This window comes from Colletotrichum costaricense, assembly GCF_030867565.1.
Source record: "Colletotrichum costaricense strain IMI 309622 chromosome Unknown Scaffold_7.1, whole genome shotgun sequence".
NCBI lineage: Eukaryota > Fungi > Ascomycota > Sordariomycetes > Glomerellales > Glomerellaceae > Colletotrichum > Colletotrichum costaricense.
Window position 1 is genome coordinate 943,125 of NW_026848236.1, and position 23,168 is coordinate 966,292.

General features: G+C 23.3%; 1 protein-coding gene across 1 annotated transcript; it reads left to right on the forward strand.

Moving 5' to 3' along the window:
* Positions 1-225: 225 nt before the first annotated feature.
* CCOS01_07519 (uncharacterized protein) lies at positions 226-384 on the forward strand (the record flags this gene model as incomplete). The annotated part of the gene is made up of 1 exon (XM_060455683.1): positions 226-384. A coding segment is annotated over one exon (159 nt), but the record flags the coding sequence as incomplete, so codon positions are not given.
* Between the last annotated feature and the right edge of the window lie 22,784 nt (positions 385-23,168).

The following is a 23,168-nucleotide window of genomic DNA, read 5'->3' on the forward strand; positions in this document are numbered from 1 at the left end:
TAACGACTCTAAACTATACCTAAAAAATACTAAATATATATAAAACTATTTATAAAACTTAAAAAAATAAGATTATTAAAATATAATAGTTAAAATATAAAAATTAAATTTAAAAAAAAAATATAACCTGGGTTCTATTTAATATACTTAATAAACCAAAAAAAATAAAAATATTTTAATAAATATATTAATAAAAAACTTAAAAAAGGACATATTTAACTATTAAATTCTCTTATAAAATTCCCCTTATTCTTTATATTAAAAAAGGGTAAAAGATCAAAACTTATTATTAATTATAAAAAACTTAATAAAATTATAAAAAAGAATTACTATCCCTTATTACTTATTACTAAGCTTAGAGATTTATTTTATAAAACTAATTAGTTTATTACTATAAATCTTAAAAAAGTATTTAACTAAATTTAAATTAAAAAAAAAGATAAATAAAAAATGGTATTTCGAACTTATAAAAAACTCTTTAAATATTTTATTATACCCTTTAGACTTATTAATACTCTAATAACTTTTTAAATAATAATTAACTACGTACTCCGAGAATACGTTAATATCTTTATTATTATTTATATTAATAATATCCTTATCTTCTCCCCTAATCTTAAAATATATAAAAAGCATATCTATATAGTATTTTAAAAACTCTAAAATACTAAACTATATACTAAACCCTCTAAATATAAGTTCTATATATCCCTCTAACGGAGCAATTTACCGGGGCCGTACTATATATTACGTATTAAAAAAAACTAAGTATAATACGCTCTATACCTAATTACTAACTAAAACTCCTAACTTTTTATTATAATCTTTTTAAATTCTAGCCGCTTATAGGGCAAGCTTTACTTATTTTAATACGTATAGGACCTCTTAATATTAGCCTACGTAGGTAACTAGGTTTAGTATAATCTATTTTTTTATATAAGTATTATTATTACCTAGGGGGTCCTATAAGAGCCGTTTAAAATACTAGCTTATTATTTTAACCCTATATACTTCTAGCCTATTTATTATAATTATTATAACTAAGCTAATATCGATATACTAAATTTTAATATCCGTACCGGCCCGGCTATTTATAGCGCTTATAATATTACCTAACTAAATTCCGTATTATTAAAAAGTACTTTATTACTTTTTAAGTATATTTACGTTAATTACGATAGTTATAGCGTTAAGTTAACTAAAGAGGGTACCTAGCCTAAGAGGGGTAAACTTATTAATAAACATTTTTAAACTATTTAAGTAGTAGTTTATATATTAATAAGTTTATTTAGTAAATTTATTTAGTAAATTTATTTAGTTTAAATAGAAAGTAGCTTTAAGTAATATTAAAAGTGATAAGGATAAAAAAAATCTTTATAAACTCTAGTACGGTAATAAATATTAGCCTATTTAGCCCTTTTTCTAAAAACCTCTACGTTATTATTAAAATTTAGAACCTCTATAGTTAAGGGCCGCCTCTAACTATTATAACCGACTATTATAGCTAACTATTATAACTAATTATTATAACTAACCTCTACCGTTAACCTTTTTAACTAGCGCTACTACGTAATAAAGAGAGTAACTTACTTATCCTAAATTAAATAGCGGTTTTTATATTAAAATTATTATATTACGTTAAGTACGTACTTAGGATATATTACGCATATTATATAGTTAAAAAGTATATTATATTATATAATTTTTTTTAAAAACGTAATCTTATTAAGGTCGATTTTTTATACTTATAAAACTAAAAAAAAAAACTACTATATAAGTTCTATATATAAAAAATAAAATTTTTAAAATATACTATTATACTAAAATAAATCCATATATAAATATTAAAAATAAAAATAATTAAGGACTAGCCTATATTATAAAACGTTAAAAACGTATAAGAATTCTTAAAATTCGTTAACTTTTACTAACAATTCTTTAAAAACTATATTAATATAATTAGACCTCTTAATAACTTAATATAAAAAAATACCCTATTCGTTTAGAACCCTAAGTATAAAAAAGTATTTATTAAAGTTAAAAACATAGTCGTTTTTAAACTAATTATTATAATCCCGAACCCCTAAAAACTTTTTAAAATTAAGATTAACGCTTTAAACTTTATTATAAGAGCGGTCCTAAAATAATAAAATAAATAAAAAAAGCTTTATTTATATTATTTTTACTCTAAAATATTCTAAAAAATAAAATTAAATTAATAAATTTATAATAAAAAACTAATAATAATTATTAAAGTATTTTAAAAATAAAAACTATAGTTATTTAAAACTAAATATAAAGTTATAGTTTATATAGATTATAAAAACCTTATTATTACGGATAGCTAGTCATAGTAAGTTATATTAATAGAAGTTAAGGCTACGAGTACTAAATAAGTAGTATCGTAGTTATAAATAGCTTTTCTAAAGCTATGTTTATAAGTCGTAGGGTAAGTAAGGCTTTAGTAATTAATTATAGTCTTATTAAAAGGGGTTCTTAGTAAAAATAGTTAAAAGTAATCGTAAGATTTAATACTAAGTTAATTATTAAAGAAGCTATAGAAGTCTATCCTTAAGCCCGGCTTAAGTTTATACTATATATAAGTCTATTTATAAATATATCTTTTATTAGTAATTACTCTTATTCGTTAGGTAATTACTTAGTAAATATTAGTAAGCGCTTATTTAGAGTAATTATAATAATTATTTTATTACGTAATTACTACTTCTTATTTATACGTAATTTATTTATAGTTCTTTTATTCTATAAGAGTTATTTTATATTCTTATATTTTTATATATATTAAAAACGTATAGGGTATAAAGGACTTTCGTAGTACGGTGCTTTAGAAAAACTACTAATACTTATAAAAGTAATATAAAATACCTCTTTCGATCGGGTTAATACGGCCTTAATTAACGGAGTTACGACTAAAGGAAAGAGGATAGTATTAGCTAGATCGGAAGGGTAGACTTCTTAATCGTCTTATATTATTATATTTAAAAGTAAATTATTAAAAAGGCTTTAGTTCGATTTTAAAAAGGTATATATATAATTAAAATAAAAATCCGCGCTATTAAACTCGCTATTTCTAATCGGGGCCCTTCTTTTTATATTTTATTTTAATTAGCCTTCTCGTAAATACCCTTATTTAATTAGCTTTAAAAAAGAACTATTAGGACTAATCGCCCTACCCTATTTTAATTATCCCCTAATTTCTTTTTTTCCGATTTTTTATAAAAAAAAATTATTTTAGATTAGTCCTAATTATTATATATAGTTAATTATATTAAGCCCTCTACTTACCTTTTTTTTTAATAATTACCTTTTTTACTTTTTTTATTTTTTTTACTAGCTTTACCTAGTTCTTATCCTATTCTTTTTTAATAATTTCCTAATCCTAACTTTTATTACCCTAGTTCTTTTTAGCTTTTTTTATTAATAATAATATTTAAGGAGTATAGGCTAGAGTTATATATATAGCTTTTATAATCGGGTCGTTATACTAATTAATTTATTATTTTTTTATACTTTTATTAATATCGGTTTTACTTTTATATATACTACGACGCTATAAAAGGTCCTAATAAAACTTAGCTAGTTCTTAACGTTAGCGTTTACTATTTTTTTATACGGCCCGATTATACTTAGAGAGTATACGTTTAATAGCCTCTTACTTTAATTAAACTCTTAGTATTTTAATTAGAGTCTTCGTAATAGGGCTATTCTTACCCCTAACTAAAGTATTTAAAAAACTACTTTTTTAATTACTTAGACTAGTTTTATTAAAAGCCGGGCTAAGGCGTAATAACAATTTAAGTAATAATATATTCAATAAGGATTACGTAACTTAATAAATTTTAGGAGTATTAATTAGGTATATAAGTTAATTATTAATAATAGCGTTTAGATACTAGTTAGTAACCTTTATTAATTTAATTATTTACGGAGTTTAATTAGGGTTACTACTTATTAAAAATCCCCGAGTATTCTTTAGTATTTTTAAGGATTAAGACAATAAGAGTAACTTTTTAAAAATAATAAGCCCTTACTTAAGGTTTTTAATTATTCCTTTTTACTTTTTAAAGTATATAAAATCGATTAAAATATAATAACTATAATTACGGGGGTTATAAATTCTTAAATCCTAGTTAGTAAATCTAAAGCTAAGTAGATAAGAACCGGATTTTTAGGGGGTCGGTATTTTAGGGGCGTTAGTTATAACGTAGTTAGAGTTATCCGAGTTAGTATAGGGCCTATTTTTAAAGTCTTAATTATATATTACTTTTTTAAAAGACTTACCTAGGGAAGGTTTTATCGTATTAAAAAAGTAATTATTATTATATTAAAACTCGTAGCTAATTTATTAAATTTAAGCTACGCAGAGCTTATTATTAAATAGTTTAAAATATTTATAAGTTATTTAATACGGGTTATAAATTAGGTTAAGCTAGCTATATTAAACTACGTTATAAAACTACTTAAGCATATATAAACTATATTCTTATTTACTAAGTTATTATACTATAAGGATTACGTAAGCGCTTATATTAATTAGTTATTAAATATAAAAAAGCGTATCGATCTAATTATAAAAAGCTTTTAGCGCTTAGATATTATTAATAAATATCCTTTCTAAATATTTAAGAGCTTATTTCGGATCGTATTAATAAACTATACTATCCCGCTAGTTAATAATTATCCTTATAAAATAGCCTAGATCGTTAATATAAAAAAGAAAGATTACTAAGTATACTAAAGTCTTAATTTTTTATATAGTCTCTTAAGTTTAAGGGTTTAGGGTAGGGGTCTTATTTAGTTTAAAAATACTCTCTTATCCTTTTTTAATTATAATTATATTACGTATTAAAGCGAGGTCTCGTATTATAACCTCTATTATAAATCCGATTTTATATTTTTAAATTTAGTTTTTATATAATAAGCGTTTTTAAAAATTATAATAATTAGTTAGGACCTCTATTACTTTATAGTAGTTCTAACTTATTTAAGTTTTCTAGTTTTTTAAACCCTTAAAAGCCTCGGGGTACTAATTAAAAAAGGGAAGTATATTTTTTATACTAAGCTAATTAGGATAGTTGAATTTAGAAAGAGTTAAGATTATTTAAGAGAAGCTAGTTTGTTTAGGTACTAGGCTTAGGTAATAGTTAGTATACGCTTTATATCAGTAGTTCGTATTAAAATTAACGAACTAAGAGTTCTTAATATCTATAATAGTTCTAGGGTTAGTCTTATTAAAAGTAATATATCTATTTAGATCCTATTTTTTTAGTTAATATTTAATATCGTTTTTAAGGCCCTTTATCGTAATTAGACCCTAAATTCGTACTACGTCCTTTTTATTATTTAGTTTAAAAAGAGAGATAAGAAATAAAGAGGCTATTATAAATCGCTAAGTTAATATTTATATAATAGATTAAGAAATAAAAATTAGGGGAGGTTTAATTAGTAATAGTTATAAAGAAATAGTATTTTAGGTCTAAAAGTATAAGAAAAGGCTAAAGAATATTTAAGTTAAAAACGGCTACTTAATAATAATAATAGTAATTAAGGAAGGAAAAAAGAAAAGTTAAGTAACTAAGTAAAAAGCTACTTTTTTATACTAATTACAAAGTAGCCTCTATTAATTAAGAAAGAAAGCGCTAAATTATAAATAATAAAAAGGCCCCGATTTATAATTTACTCCTTTTTTTTTTTTATATAGTAGCTATAATTTAGTATTAATTAGCTAAGAGGCTTATAGTACTTTCTTTTTTAATACCTTAGGTTTAAGGGGGGGTATATAGAGGCCTTCCCTTAATCTCTTTATTCCTTTTTATTTCTTTTTTTAAATAATAGCTTTTTAATCGTAATTATCCCTTTTTACTTAGTCTCTTTTCTTTTTTTAGTAATATAATCTACTTACTTATTATATCTAATACTTCGGCTATTAATAACGTATATCGGATTATTAAAACTACTCGTTATAACGTCTAGCTTTAGTAATATTCTTCTTCTACTCCTAAAAAAGCTTATTTTTAGAAAACTTAGGGCTATAAGTTCCGAGAGGTTAGTAAAAAGTAAACTATAGTAAGTACTACTCTATTTAATCTTTTTAATTTTAGTCCTAATTTAACGTTCCTCTTTTTTAGATTTTTAAAATTACTAGTTAGTTAACTCTTCCCGGATTAGTTAGAGAGTTTTATACCGAATTTTATATTATAAATCCTTAGTTTAATAAATATATTAAAAAATAAATAGCTTAGAAGTTTTAGTAATTAACTGCGAATTAGAACGTTATTAAGAAGTACGTTAGTAAACTAGGTATTATAAGTAGATCGTTTTTATAGAGCCGTTAGGTTTTTATTAGTTATGATTATATTAGTTACTTCGGCCCTCTATTTTAGTAATTAGGTAAATAAACCCTTATTATTAATTTTTTACTTATTTAGGCTTATAGCGTTTAGAATATTATATTTTATAATTATTACGCGCGGTCCTTTTAGAAGTATATTAGTTCTAATATTAAGGAGCTAATTAAAAAAATAGTCCCCTATTTTAAGTACGTTTTTTTACTAAATTACTTTAATAATCGATATAATAATTATATATATTTTAAAAATAAGAAATACTATTTTAAAAAGAGCTAGGGTTAGTAGGATATTAAAAAGTCCGGGGCCGATCCTAAGTAAGGCTATTATTATTATTATATAATAAGTAGTAATAAGGTAATATCTTTAATCCTAGCTAATATTAAGAGAGTTAAAACTTTAGTTTATATAGTTTTTAATTAAATCGAAGCTATTAAGGCCGAGAAAAATAAGTATAATTCCGTTCTTAAGAACGCCCCTCTAATATACCTTACTAAGGATTACGCGTTCGTAATTTATAAAGGTTATTAACGTTTAAAAATAAAATAAGTAAAGTAAAAGGCTACGTAAGCTAAGCTAAATTTTAAATAAGCTCGATTAAATAGGGAACTAAGCTTAGATACTTAAAGGGAGGAGTAAGGTTTTTTAATACGATTATATAATTAGTAAGTAGGGTCGTTAGGTTTTTAATTATAATAACTAAAAAATAATTTTTCTCTTTTTATCGTCCCCTTATATCTTTATTTTGGATTTAGGTAAAGAAATAACTAGAGAATTAATAAGATTTAGTAATATCCTTATAAAATAAATATTTAATAAATAAAATTCGTAGCTTATACTAAGGATTAGTAGTAATAAGGGGTAATTTACCCCTCTCGAGAGGCTTTTACTTATAATCGGGTTTACTTAGTAAGAGGTTAAGTATCCTCGTCCCTAGAGTCTATTATATTATTATTATAATCGAGAAGTAGGATCGTAATATTAATTATATTATTTTATAGGAATAGAAAGTTAGCTAAGTTAGAAATAAAGTTATTATAAAAATTAGCCTCGTTAGGTAATAAGTAGAGGCCTTTTAAAGACTTTAGGAACTTCTTAAATCGATTATTAATATAAGTAGCCCCTATAATTAAGTTATTAATAAGCGTTTTTAATTAATACGACAACCTATTTAGAGCGGCTAAATAAATATAAAAAGGTCCTTACTAATAATAGTCGAGTTTTTTAAAAATTAATATATCGATTTTTTATTAAACGTTAAAAACGAGAATTAGATTACTAAGTTATAATTTTATTAATTAAAGGGAGTATAAGGAATTAAATTAGTTACGGGTTTAGGCTCGGTATTAAGTAACTTTATTAACTATAACTTCCCGGTTATTTATTAAAAAGGTAAAAGCTCGTAGTCGGGCTTAGACTTCTTAATTTATTATATATACTTTTTCTTAATTAAATACTCTCTAAGTCACTATCCTCCCTTTAATTAGGATCGTAATATAACGACTATAAATAAAATAGAACGGTATATAACCTAACGATATTTTAATAATTATCCTATTTATAAAAAGGGCCGTAGTAAATATAGGTTTAATATTTTTCTTTTTTTAATTTAATTAAATACGAAGTATATATATAATAAGTTAGTAACTTTTTTTAAAGAGCCCGTTAATACGAGGGTTATAAACTAATATAACCTTTTATTAAGTACTATATCGTTAATTAAGCTAAGTAATAGTACCTATATTTTCTTATCCCCCGTTAATAATTAGAATACCGTAGATCCTATAATAATAAATAATATCTTTTTAAATAAACTTCGTAATATTTTTTAACATAATATTCGTTATAATTCGTATTTTTAAGTACCCCGTAAACTTATAACGCGCCTTAATAACTTTTTATTTATTTATATACTAAACGTTTAAATAGATTTAAAAAAAAGGCTCGTAGATCGGGGCTATAAATATATAGGGGTTATCGAAGCGTTATAATCTAGCTTTTTAGTAGGCTTTATAAGTTATAATTAGCTCCCGGACCTAAGTATATATCCCTAATTAATAATATTATTCCGTAAAATAAAAATAAGTAGCCTCTCGTCCTCTATACCTAGACTTATTATATACTTCGTTAATTAGGTCTACTTAGTAACGTTTATTATTAATTACTTAAGTAGGTTAAGGACGGGTCTTCGTTCTTTATTAAAATAGAAGTTTATTTTATATAATAAATTATATTATTATCTATTTAAAACGTTTAAACTAATTAAAAAGTATACTAGCTAGCCTTTTTAAAATAAAAAAGAAATAGGTAATTTATTTTAAGAGATCTAATTATTATTTATTTAGCGCTAGTAAATCGGTTAGAATATTTATTTCTTATATTTAATTAATAGTAACGTTACTATAGCTATGCGCTATAATAAAAAAGTTTTTTATAACTCGTATTTATAAGATTCGTACGTTAATAAAGTTTTTAATATCCTTATTAAGCTCTATTTTAGCTAGGTTAGATTAGCTAGGGGGTTTTTTTAAAAAGCTATCTACTATAGTATTTTTCTTCCCGTTAATATACTTAATTTTAAAGTTAAAGAGTTTAATTTAAAAGAGCTAGTATATTATTATTATTAATAATAAGTTATTCGTAATATTATTAATCTAAGTAACTAGGACCTAGGTATCGGTTTTTAATAAAAAGTTAATTTTAAATAGATAATTATAAAAACGCTTTAAGCTTATTAAAATACCTCGTATTTCGAGCTTACTAAAGTTATAATTAAGCTCTAGTTTATACTATATCCCGCTCTTATATTAAGTAATAATATACTTATTATTAATAATCTAACTAAGTATATTACCCTATTTTTTAATACTAGCGTCCGTTATAAGGATAATCTATCCGGCTTTAATATTATAGTTTAGTAAAACTAGAATAAGGGTTATAGTAATCGCCTCTTTAAATATCTTTATAACCTCGATTTATAATACTCCTTATTTAAAAGATTAGTTCTTACTAAGTAGGAAGTATAACGGGGCTATTATAAAAAAAAATTACTTAATTTAATAGTAGTAAAAAGTAATAATATTAAAAAACAATCTAACTTCTAAAACGTTTAAGTATTTTATTTATTTAAGGATTTTAAGGACTTTAGCTTAATTAGGCCGTCTCCCTTCTATTTTATAAAAGTAGCCTATAATAACTATAAATAGCTAGTACTATTATAACTTCGCTCTAAAAATAATATAACTAGCTAGCTCGATATTAACTAAGACCTAATTAATATTTTAGAGATATTCGTAAATAAATCGTTAGATCTTAGGATAGTTAGTTAAGTACTTATTATTATAACGGGATCGTAGGCCTTTAACTATAATATTATTAATAAAAGCGCTATAGTATTTTAGAATTAAGTTATAAAGAATGCGGGTTATAATTTAATAAAACTAGGCTACCGAATTTATTACTCCTTACGGGAGGGTATAGTATTTATATAGCCCGAATAAAATTAAAAAGGTTATTAAATTGCGGCTCTTTTTATTTAAAAAGATCTAATTATAATTAAAAAAGAAATTTAAGAAGGAAATAAGCTAATTTATAATAAATTCTTTTAAAAACTTATTAGTATTAAGTAGTTACTAAGTATCTTAAAGGGTAACGGCGTTAATTTTTATTATTAAATTAATTAGCTAAAAACCGCCGTCCTTTTTTATTACTAAGAACTAGGGGTTCTAATACGTAACATAGCTTTTTTTAATAATACCTTAGGTAATACGTTCTTAGATTATTTTAAAAGCTTTTAATAATAAAGCTTTTAGGATAGGGATACCTTTCGCTTACTAAGCTTTATAAAATATAATCTTAATTAATTATAATAATACGATTATAAAGTTAAAACGGCCGTATTTAGAGAAGTCCTATACTAATACTTTCTTTTAATTAAGGAGTATTTACTTAAAAAGATCTTATTTATAAAATAAAAAATAGTTATAATCCCTAAAAATAGCTTAGAGTCGATCGTTCGTTAATTTAAAACCTAGTTTTATATTAAAGAACTTAAATATAATAATATCCCTATAAGGGCCCGATCGGTCTCGTAGCTTATTTTTAATTTCCTTAAGCTTTTTAAGTTTTTAATAAGGATCGCTATTAAGTATTAACTTATTAAAGGGCGCGTTATTAACTAGCTAGACTTTTTAATCCTTTTTTTTATATATTATATTAGCTTTAATAGCGCAGGGAATCTTATAAAAAGCTTTTTTAGCTACCTTATATAATTTTAATACCTTTTATTCTAACTTCTTAATCCGTTATTTAATATATAATTTTTCTTATTAAGAAATAAGCGTTTTTATTAAAAAACGCAAATCGTCTTAGTTAGCTAATCTATTCGGCCTATTTCTAGCCTTACCCCGAGTAGTTACTATTACTTTCCTAATTTATATAATTTAAGGCTAGATTATATAGAGCGTAACTATAATTATAATTTAGTTAGCTTAGTTTTAGTTTAAAACCGCTATAATATACTCGTTTTTTTTTAATTTAGATTTTAAATAGGGGTTATCGGAACTAATAATATTCCTAGTTATATTATTAATATTTAGTTTTCTAATTTAAAAACTTTTTTTACGTATTACTTAAGCTAGAGTAAGATATTTTTTACGTCCTAAAACCCGTTCGTCCTAATTATCCTTATTAAGATCCTTAATCTTACGTTTTTAATATAAATTAGAATAGTAATTATTAACTTATTATATTTAAAGGATAGCTTAGTATTTTATATAAATAAGAGACTTAGTAATAACGGATCGGAGGTCTCTCGCTCGTCCTTAATAAAAAAATAAGTAGTTATTTTAAACTTACTAATTTATACGTTTATAAAATAAAAACTATTAAAAATTATTTAGTTAGTTAGATCGTATTTAAACGTCTATATTTAAAGCTTCGTTACTATATAAGAAATATTAGCTTTTTTAATATATTATTTTAAAAAGATATTAATTTACGCCCCGGTATTTAAGATTACGACGATTATTAAATCTTTATTATCTTAATTTATATTAAATATCTAGATTTTTAATTATAAGTAGGCGTTTAAGATTACGGAAGTTAGAATTTTAAAAGTCGGGTTAGCGTTTCTAACTTTATTAATCTTAGCTATATAACTTAGCTTTAAAAAAAGGTTCTTATTATACTTATTAAAAAGATCCTCGATATTTTATTATTATTATTTATTTTTTACTAAGTTAGCTAAGGATTTCGGAGTTTTTAATAGGATTTTGTTAGTATTAAAATACCCTTAATTACGTATTAAAATTACTATTATTATAATATATTTTAGTATAATCTTTTATAAGAGGTTTATAAGAAATAAAATCGGGGCTTTAAGCTTCTTTTTTATTAGCTTTTTAGCCTCGGCCTTAAGGTTAAAATCGCGGGGCTAATTTATAATTATCGTTTTTTAGGTTTTATAAAAAAGAGGCTCTTAAGTTCTTTAAATACCGGTATTAGGGGTATTAATTAGAACTTTAGTAAGCTAGGGCTTAGAAGTAAATTTAGGAATTACGTTTTTTACTATTTTAAAAACCTCGTTATTATTATCGATTTTTATAATTTCTCTTTTTTAATTAGAGAAGGAAACCGTTTTTTTTTTAGGTTATAAAGGCTAGCTTAGGCTATTAATCCCGTACGTTTTTTTAAAATAAGGTTTAGTTACTAAGGTATAGTTCTTAAGAAATTTTCTTTTATAAACAGTATAAACGTCTACTTAGTTATAATAACTTAGATTAGGTCTTATTACGTAAATATATTTAATTATACTCGTAGGATTAGCTAAAAGGAGTATAGGTATAGTTTACTAAAGTAATCCGATTTAGTAATCTAAAATCTACTTAACTAAGAGCTTAGTATCTTTCTTAGTTAATATATTTACTACGTAAAAAAAGAGGGTAACGTAATTAGCGATTATACGCTTTTTTCTATTTTTAATTATAATAAAGGGAATATTATTTATAAGTTTATAACCGTTACGCTTTTTATAATACTAAGCTCCCTAAGTTAAAATAATAAAATAAGTATCCTTATTAAGAGTATACTAATTATAATCCCTAATAATTTAGTAATATTAACTTTAGTAATATTAGTAACGATCCCTAGGTCTTATAATCGGGGGCTAATTAGGACGCGTAGTACTTATATTAAATATACGAATAGGGCTTTAAAAATAAATACTATTTTAATAAATCTTTAACTTATTATTATGACCTAACACGTATAATAAGGCTAGGGCCTTACCCTATAGGACCTACGGTAGCTACTATACTATATATATAAAAAAACGAACTTAGGATAACTCCTCTCGGGACGGAAAAACTATAAATAAATTACGTAACTACGATTATATAATAAAATAAAGAATAGACGCCCGTAAATAAATAAAACGGACGATCGTAAGTAAGTAAAATAGACAACCGTTTAGTAAATAGTTAGATAATAGTAAATAGGAATATTATAAAGGATATATTTAAAAATAAAACTTATATATAATATAAACTAGAGCCGGGCTTAAAAATAGACTTTTTATAGCTTCTTTAATAATTAACTTAGTATTAAATTTTACGATCGCTTTTAGCTATCCTTACTAAAAACCCCTTTTAATAAAACTACGATTAATTACTAAAACCTTACCTATTTTATAACTTACTAATATAGCTTTAGAAAAGCTATTTATAATTATAATACTATTTACTTAGTATTCGTAGCCTTAACTTCTACTAAATATACTTATTACGACTAGCTAGCTATAATACTTTAATTACTCCTATTTAATAAGTTTACTTTTTAAAAAACTAACTAAATAATACGAATATATTAACCGTTAATAATAACTATACTACGTAGCCTATTAGGGCAGCTATACCTACTATTTAATAATTATATAATATAATATTTAAACTTAAAAATAAGAACGAGTAACTTTATGCTTAGTTTATAACGCCCCGACCTCCCTTAGTACCTAGAGCTAAGTATCCTAAACTAGAACCCTACGATAAGTCCTTAGATACTCTTTAAGAATTTCTTATTTAAACTAGGGCCTATTTACGCTACTATAGGACCTTTTTTATTATTAAAGCGAATAAAGTCTACTACGTAACTTTATTTTTTAAAAAGGATACCCTCGCTTAGTTCGAACCTTTTATAAAAAACTATCTCGAGAATAAACGTAATATTTAGGATAAAAATACTAAAAAAATCTTTAATAACTATAACGAGTTCGAAAAAAGACTTAAAAAAACCTTTAGTAACCCTAATAAAGAACGAATTACTAAATAAAGATTTATAACCCTTATATAAAAAGGGTTAGCTAGTAAGTACGTATTAGAATTTAAGTAGATCACTTCTAAACTTAATTAGGGTAATAAAGTACTTATAGTAGCCTTCTATCGTAGCCTAAAAAAAAAAATTAAAAACGACCTCTCTTAATAAAACTAGCCTAATAAACTTTATAATTATATTAATATAACGGTTAAAATTAATAATTAACTTTACGAATAATGCCTTAAGTAAAAAAGATAGAATACTTAGAATAACCGAGCTAAACCTAATAATAAACGTAAGTATAAACCAACGACTATTACAATAGGGTATTATAGCGAACTAATAGACCTTAGTATTACTAAAAGGGAACAACCTTACTAAAAAAAGGATTTCAAATACTATAATTATAATAAACTAAGATATATAGCTAAAGATTATTAATAACCTAAGTATATTTAATACTAACCTATCCTAAAAAAGCGAGCTAATATTATAAATAAAGAAGTCCCCTATAAATAACTCTTATAAATAGCCTACTACGACAATAGCTATCTCGCTTACCAAAATAATAAAAAATAAACAAAATAGTACTTAAAATAACCTAAAGATAAGGAACGATCTAGATACGATACTATATTATTTATTAAAACCCTAGTAATAATAATAATAAAAAAAAAATACCTACCTATCGACCCTATACTCTTAAAAAAAATAATATCGAATATATTATTACGCTCTCTTAAATTTATAAAAATATAAAAAAAAAAGCTAAAACGGACCCTATTACGAGGGATATACTTTACTTCTTTAAAAAACGGATTAAATAAAAACTCCTAGCTAATATAAAAAAGTAACTCTTTAAATTTAAAAAAAGAGGACCCGATATAAAAAAAATTATAAGTAGCCTCGTTTATATAGTACGACGAAACTATATAAACTAAAAACTACTTATTAAATTAAAAACTAACTTAAACGAAATTCTAACTAAATCTATTTATATAATAAAATAAGTAAACGCTAATAAAAAATTTATTCGTAAAGTTAAAAAATAGCTTAAAAACCTTGTACGTAAAAACAAAATCGAAGTACTTAAAAAGCCGATTCTTAATTTCGGAATTATAAAAAAAAAGAAAATTAACTTTAACCTTAAGGAAAAAAAAGATATTAAAATAAAAACTAGCTCCTTTTATTTTAATAAAGTAAAATTACCCTATAATTCGAACGAACTTCGTAACGTCGCCTAATAATATACTTAAATAGAGATTGATTATAAAGTACTACCTAACGTTAATAATACTAATTTTAAAAAGGATAACGATAAACTACGGTATAAATATATTTATCTATTTAAAAATAACTAGACTATTTAGTTCTATAGAACTAAAAAACGTAAAAAGGTTATAATAACCCCCCATACGAATAAAGACTACTCTCTACTTAACCCCGAGGACCCCTTTTATAAGGAATTATTTTAAGCAGAGTACTTAGATAATAAGTACTTTTAGTACTTCGTATATAAATAAAATAGTCGCTTCTACCTATAAAAACGTAATAATAAGCTTATCAAAAATATCTATATAAAAAACTAACTACCTAACTAAACGTTACTAAGTCTCGATAGTAATAATAAAATAACATTCGGCCCAGACCCCAGCTTTCTTATAAAGTACCTTAATAATAAATATATAAAATAAAAAAACTATAAACATAACTAATATTAAATTTACTACGTTAAAAAGGCTAAAGTATAAAAAGAATAATAAGAACTACGCGAGTAAAGTACTTAATAAAAAAAGCGTATATTAAAAAACTAAAAAAACTAATCGTAAAAGAATAATAAAAAGTAAAAATAAAAAAAAAGTTCTTACGTATAACCTAATAACATAACGACGTATACTTACGAATTAACCTCGATATTTATAAACGAGGACTAAACGCTATTATTAATAGTAGCGTATAAAAAACCTATATTTTATTAAGAGTAATAAATAAACTTAACTTACTATAAGTATAAAAAAATAACCTATACTAACTATAAACAGTACAAAAAGAACGAGTTAATTATAACTATAAATATATTAATTAAAAGACCGTATACCTCTTAATATATATTAATAACTAATAAGAATAACTATAATATAATATTATAAAAATCGGAAATATTAATATTATTTTAAAAATCTCGTAATTATAAAAGCATAACTTACGGATAGATTAAACTACTAACTAAGTCCTTTAAAAAAATCTAATTACTAAACGACCTAAAAAAAAAAAGGGTTTAAACGGATTTTTAATAGCTCCTAAAAAACGAAAATAAATACGATATATAGCTTTTATTAAAATAGTAAAAAGCTTTAAGAAGTTCGTAATTAGTACTAACGATCGAAAATCGTAATAACTCTAAACTATACTTAAAGAGTACTAGATATATATAAAATTATTTATAAAACCTAAAAAAATAAAATTACTAAAATATAGTAATTAGAATATAAAAATCGAACTTAAAAAAAGAACATAACCTAAGTTCTATTTAATATACTTAATAAATTAAAAAAAATAAGAGTATCTTAATAAATATATTAATAAAAAACTTAAGAAAGGATATATTTAACTATTAAACTCTCCTATAGGATTCCCCTTATTCTTTATACTAAAAAAGGGTAGAAAATTAAAACCTATTATCGACTATAAAAGACTTAACAAAATTATAAAAAAGAATTACTATCCCTTATTACTTATTATTAAGCTTAGAGACCTACTTTACGGAGCTAACTAGTTTATTATTATAAATTTTAAAAAAGTATTTAATTAGATTTAAATTAAAAAAAGAGATAAATAAAAAACGGTATTTCGAACTCATAAAAGACTTTTTAAGTACCTTATTATACCCTTCGGACTTATTAATACTTTAGTAACCTTTTAAATAATAGTTAATTACGTACTCCGGGAGTACGTCAATATTTTTATTATTATTTATATTAATAATATCCTTATCTTCTCCCCCGACCTCGAAATATATAAAAAGTATATTTATATAGTATTTTAAAAGCTTTAAAACGCTAAACTATATACTAAACCCTCTAAATATAAGTTCTATATATAGAAAGTAGACTTTTTTAAATATACTATTATACTAAGATAAATTTATATATAAACGTTAAAAGTAGAAGTAATTAGGGACTAGCCTATATTATAAAACGTTAAGGATATATAAAGATTCTTAGGATTTATTAACTTTTACTAATAATTCCTTAAAGACTATACTAATATAGTTAAACCTCTTAATAACTTAATATAAAAAAATACTCTATTTATTTAAGATCCTAAGTATAAAGAAGTATTTATTAAAGTTAAGAATATAGTTATTTTCGAACTAGTTATTATAATCCTAGACCCTTAGAAACTTTTTAAAATCGAGACCGACGCCTTAGATTTTATTATAAAAGTAATTTTAAAATAACGAGATAAATAAAAAAAGCTTTACTTATATTACTTTTACTCTAAAATATTCTACGGAGCAGAATTAAATTAGTAAATCTATAATAAGGAACTAATAGTAATTATCGAAGTATTTTAAGAATAGAGATTATAGTTATTTAGAACTAAGTATAAAGTAATAGTCTATATAGACTATAAAAACTTTATAAACTTTATAATAAATAAGAACTTAAATAAACGATAAGTTAAATAGAGCGAATTCCTATCTAAGTATAATTTCTAAATTATTTATTAAAAAGGTTTAAAAAATAATAGAGCGGACGCTCTTAGTAAAAGACCCGACTATAAAGTCGTAGTCCCTAAAAAAATATAAGTTATTTTTAAATAAAAAAAGGACGATAGCCTTATACTAACTACGAAACTTCTTATAATAGCTAGAAAAATTAATACTAGCCCGACTAAAAAAATAATCCCTAAACTTATTATAAAAATTTATAGTATACTAATATACGGTTACTAAAGAATTATTAAAATATAAAAACGGATTTGCTAGTACTATAATAAATCCGCTATACGTACTAAAATTATAAAAGTAATTAAGGACTACGCGACCTATAAAAAAAGTAAGAATAGCCTATATAGGCCTTATAATAAGCTATAACTATTATAATTATTAATAAAAGCATAGTAATTAATTATATAGGACTTTATTATTAAACTACTAAAGTTTAGAGAACTATTTACTAAAGTATAGTATAATAATATCTTAGTTATAGTTAACTAACTTATTAAGTTTGCGTACTTTATTCCCTATAAAGAATTAAGTACTATAAAAGACCTAGTATATATATTTATTAAGGTTATACTTTTAAACTACGGTTTACTAAAAAAAATTATCTTAGATAAAAATAAGCTATTTATTTCGAAGTTTTAAAAATCCTTAATCTCGTAACTTAGTATAAACTATAAATTATTGATATTATTTTACTTATAAACTAATAAATAAATAAAAAAAATTAACTAGATCTTCGAAATATACCTTTATTATTATATAAACTATAACTAGGATAATTAAGTAGTACTTTTACTAATAGCCTAGTTCGTATATAATAGCGTAATTAATAAAAGTATAAAAAAATCCCCGTTTTATTTTAACTATAGATTCTAGCTAACTATATATAAAAAAGTATAATAAGGACTATAAGCTATTAAAGCTATAATAAACGTAAGTAAACTTAAAAAGATCTATTAATAAGCCTCGCTAAACCTCGAGTTCGTATAATAGTATATAAAAAAAAACGTAAATAGATTAAAAATTAGAGAACTATTTTTAAAAAAGGGGGATAGCGCCTACCTCCTTTACTATAATATTAAAACGAAACGACTAAATAATAAATTAGACTATAAAAAACTTAGACCTTTCGAAATTATTAAAAAAGTCTTACTAATTAATTACGAATTAAAACTACTAAATACGATATAATACTATCCCGTCTTCTATATTTTACTACTCGAGCTTATACTAAAAGGTTTATATATAAAAAATTATATTATTATTAAACTAAACTAACTAGAATACGAAGTCGAACGAATTATTAACTATAGAGTTAAGAATAAGACGTGGGAATTCCTAATTAAATAAAAAAATTATAAATATAAAAAAAATATATAAGAACTTATTACGAACCTCTAGAATTCTTAATAACTTTTTAAGGAGTACTAAAATTAAAATTAAAACTAGAACTCCTAGCTATTACGGCGTCCTAATTAATAACCCTAAAAATACTATTAGCCTACGCCTCCCGAGCTACTAAGGAAGTATTTTTAAAATCCTTAGGAAACTCCTCTAATATAACTTAACTCTTTTTAAATACTATTCGCTTTTAAAAACGAAAACGTTCTAACTTAAATAATAACTTGTTTAACTTAGCCTAAGCTTATTAATAAGCCTTAGCCTTTTTTTATAATTCCGTAGCTCTTTTATAAAACCGTAACTTTTCTATTTCTTTTTTATAATTAAAACGATTAGACTCTATTACTAATCGATTAACTATATTTAATTAGCTAGATCTAATAAAACAAAACCATAATACTTATAAATATAAATAGTATTAACAAAAGCATCGCACAAAATACCTAAATAATAGTATATTCCGCAAATATTAAAGTTAAGAAGAACTAAATAACGGATACCCCGCAAATAATAATTTAAACAAAGTATTATTTCGATACCCTTATTAAAAAAACGAATAATACGTAATAATTTATAACAAGACGTAGCTATTTAAAACTTCGATTTTCTAATTTAACCTAATATCGTATTAATATATTTTAAAAAAATACTTAACGATTCCCTAACCTAAAAATAAATAACTTACTTATAAGCTTAGAAAACTAAACCTTAAAAAGAGAAGCTAATATTATAACTTAATACGTATAATAAGGCTAGGGCCTTACCCTATAAGACTTACGGTAGCTATTATACTATATATATAAAAAAACGAACTTAAAATAACTCCTCTTAAGATAAAAAAACTATAAATAAGTTACGTAACTACAATTATATAATAAAATAAAGAACGGATACCTATAAATAAGTAAAACGGACGATCGTAAATAAGTAAAACGGATAACCGTTTAGTAAATAGTTAAATAATAATAAGTAAGAATATTATAAAAGATATATTTAAAAACGAGACTTATATATAATATAAATTAGAGCCGGGCTTAAAAATAAACTTCTTATAGCTTTTTTAATAATTAACTTAGTATTAAATCTTATAATCGTTTTTAGCTATCCTTATTAAGAACCCCTTTTAATAAGATTATAATTAATTACCAAAGCCTTACTTATTTTACGACTTACTAACATAGCTTTAAAAAAGCTATTTACGACTACGATACTATTTACTTAGTATTCGTAGCCTTAACTTTTATTAAATATACTTACTACGACTAGCTAGCCGTAATACTTACTTATTTTATTAACTAAGTTAGAATTAATAATATTATTAATAGCCGCTTAAGTAACCTAGACTTCTATCGTTAGCTAGTAATATTATTAGTAATTTAAATACTAATACTAAGTATTTCTACGTACTTAAGGAGTAGGGGGTTATAATAAGGGCTCGGGTTAATTTTAGTCGTTCGCAAAGAGTAAGCTATACTCCTTCTTATATATAATCGTATTAAGAAGTCCTATTTTAAACTTTACGTACTTCGTTAATTTAATAAAGCTATTTAAAATAACCCCGACTTTCTTTACTACTTCTTTTATAATATTAGTATAGAACTGCTTATATACGGCCTTAATTAGGCTCTTATTAGTTATAATATAGAGGTTTTATTATTTAATAAGGGTAATTATATTATTAATCTTAGTAAATAGTACTTAAATAGAGTTTAGATTAGAAAATAAGATAGGTAGTCCCTTAGTAACTTTTTTTATTTACTCTTCTTTATTTAAAAAGCAGTTAGTATCCTATTTCCCATATTCTTTTAAAAAAAAATCCTTAGCTTAGGCCTAGGGTAGTCCTCTAATTACGTCCTTAATTAGAGTTTAATAATCTCTTCTTATAATATACGTAATAAGTTTACCCCTAAATCGGTCTAAGACCCTACTAATCTCGTACTAATCCTCGAACTTTTTTAAAAAATCTACGATATTATTATTTTTAAAAACTATAATCCCCTCTTAATTAAGGAATAGTATTTTATAAAAACCTATATTCTTTATTAAATTAAGCTAAGGAATTACGGGGCCCTTAATCTAAGGCGTAGCTATTTAAATCCGAGTAATAATAATACTTAAAAAAGTATTAATTAAAGTATTTATCCTAACTTAAGCCGTAACTAGCTTTTTCTAATTAAATTAATAAATAGATCTATTAAAAGGAGTAGCCTTTTTATTATTAAACAATTCCGTAACTTATAGGTCTCGATAAACTATAAAAGCTAGTTTAGTAAACGGTTTATTTAAAATAAAAGGGTTAGGTTTATATAATTAAACGTCCTAAGGGGCGCTAATAATAATAAAAGTAACGTATTAGTTATTTATATTTATAATCTAAAGTTATTAAAAATATAGTTCGTTAATTTTATTTATAATTTTAATAATCTTATATTAATCTATTTATTCTAAGCAGAGTTTAAAAAGAGAAGAGAGGAGCCGTTTTAATAACTAGAATATAGTTATTATTCTAATTAATATAATTTAAACTATTTTTTTTAGTCCTTATTAAGCGTATAACTAAAGTTTTAATCGGACGTTATATTAAGCTTACGGTAATACTAATTAAAATTATTAATAGGTCTAGTTAAAAGCTAATTTTATAAGCGCCCTTAGTCCGACGTATCCGTATTTTTAAATAGGTTTATTATTAAGTCTCTAGGCTATATTAATTAATAAAGAATAGTTTAGTTAAATAACTAGCTATACTTATTAAGGTATTCTATTAGTTCTAATCTTAACTCGTTATTTATCTTATTATATTATCGTAACGTTTATATTTAGGCCCGATCCGGTCCTAAGTATCCGCGTTTTTCTTTACTTTTTATCTCGTTCGCTTCTCGGGGTCTATTATATCCCCTATTTTATTAAATAAGAAGTCCTTTTTTATATATTTTCGCCTTCGTATCTTAATTATTTAATTACTTTTTTTAAATTAGGGTCTTACTACCCGCATTTATTTTAATTATTATACCGTTCTTTTTAATTAATTATTTAAAATATTTCTAATTAAATTAGGTTTTCTCTTACTTATTCTCTTATTTAATAAAAAAGGGATTTTTAAAAAAGGAGATTATTAAAAACGTATAGGGTATAAAGGACTCTCGTAGTATAGTATTTTAAAAAAACTACTAATACTTATAAAAGTAATATAAAATACCTCTTTTAATCGGGTTAATACGGCCTTAATTAATAGAGTTATAATTAAAAAAAAGAGGATAATATTAGCTAGATCAAAAAGGTAGATTTTTTAATCGTTTTATATTATTACGTTTAAAAATAAATTATTAAAAAAGCTTTAGTTCGATTTTAAAAAAATATATATATATAATTAAAATAAAAATCCGCGCTATCGAACTTACTATTTCTAATCGGGGCCTTTTTTTTTATATCTTATTTTAATTAGCCCTCCCGTAGATACCCTTATTTAATTAGCTTTAGAAAAGAACTACTAGGACTAATCGCCCTACCCCATTCTAATATAATATACCGTAGCCGCTATAAGCCTACGGGGCGGGCCCTAGTCTTAGTTATATATATTAAGTCGTAATATTAGGTCTCTTTTTTAAAAGTCTTATCCTTATAGACTTATAAATAAGTTATTATAGCCTAGGTTAGGGCTCGTTAAGTAATTCTTTTAAAAAATACTAAGATATTTACTAGATCTTTAATATATCGTTAACTAAAGCTTACTCTCGAAATTAAGGAGCAAGGATTCGAAATTATAATACTTTACTTATTCTATCGTTCGTTAGGGTAAAGGTATAAGATATTAAAAAGTAAATTAAAATATTACGAATATATACATCATAGTCGTTTTTATAACGTAACTACTAGTACTATATACGATCGTAAGTTATTTTTTTTTTTTTTTTTTTTTTTTACTAATATTTTTTTATATTAATTATATTCGTAGTAAATCGTTTTTTATTTAAAACCGATAAATTAGAATATAAGGAGGAGGTAGAGGAGCTTCTTTTTTAAAAATAGGTAAAAGCTTTGCGTTATATATAAGCTAAAATAAATTAATTTTTATTAAAGTTAGATTATTTTTTAAAAAAAAAAAGGATAGTATTTAAAAGGGGGAAAGCGATTCTTAATCTTCTTAATATTATTAATAAAAATAAGTCGGCCGCTACGCGGGAGGTATAATTTAGTAATATTTTTAAAATAATTAACTAAGATATTATAATAACTAGGAGTTTTAGTTTTAATTTTAATTTTAGTATTTTAAAAAGAATTCCTAAGAGTTCTAGAGGTTCGTAATAAGTTCTTATATATTTTTTTTATATCCGTAGTTTTTTTATTTAATAAGGTATTCT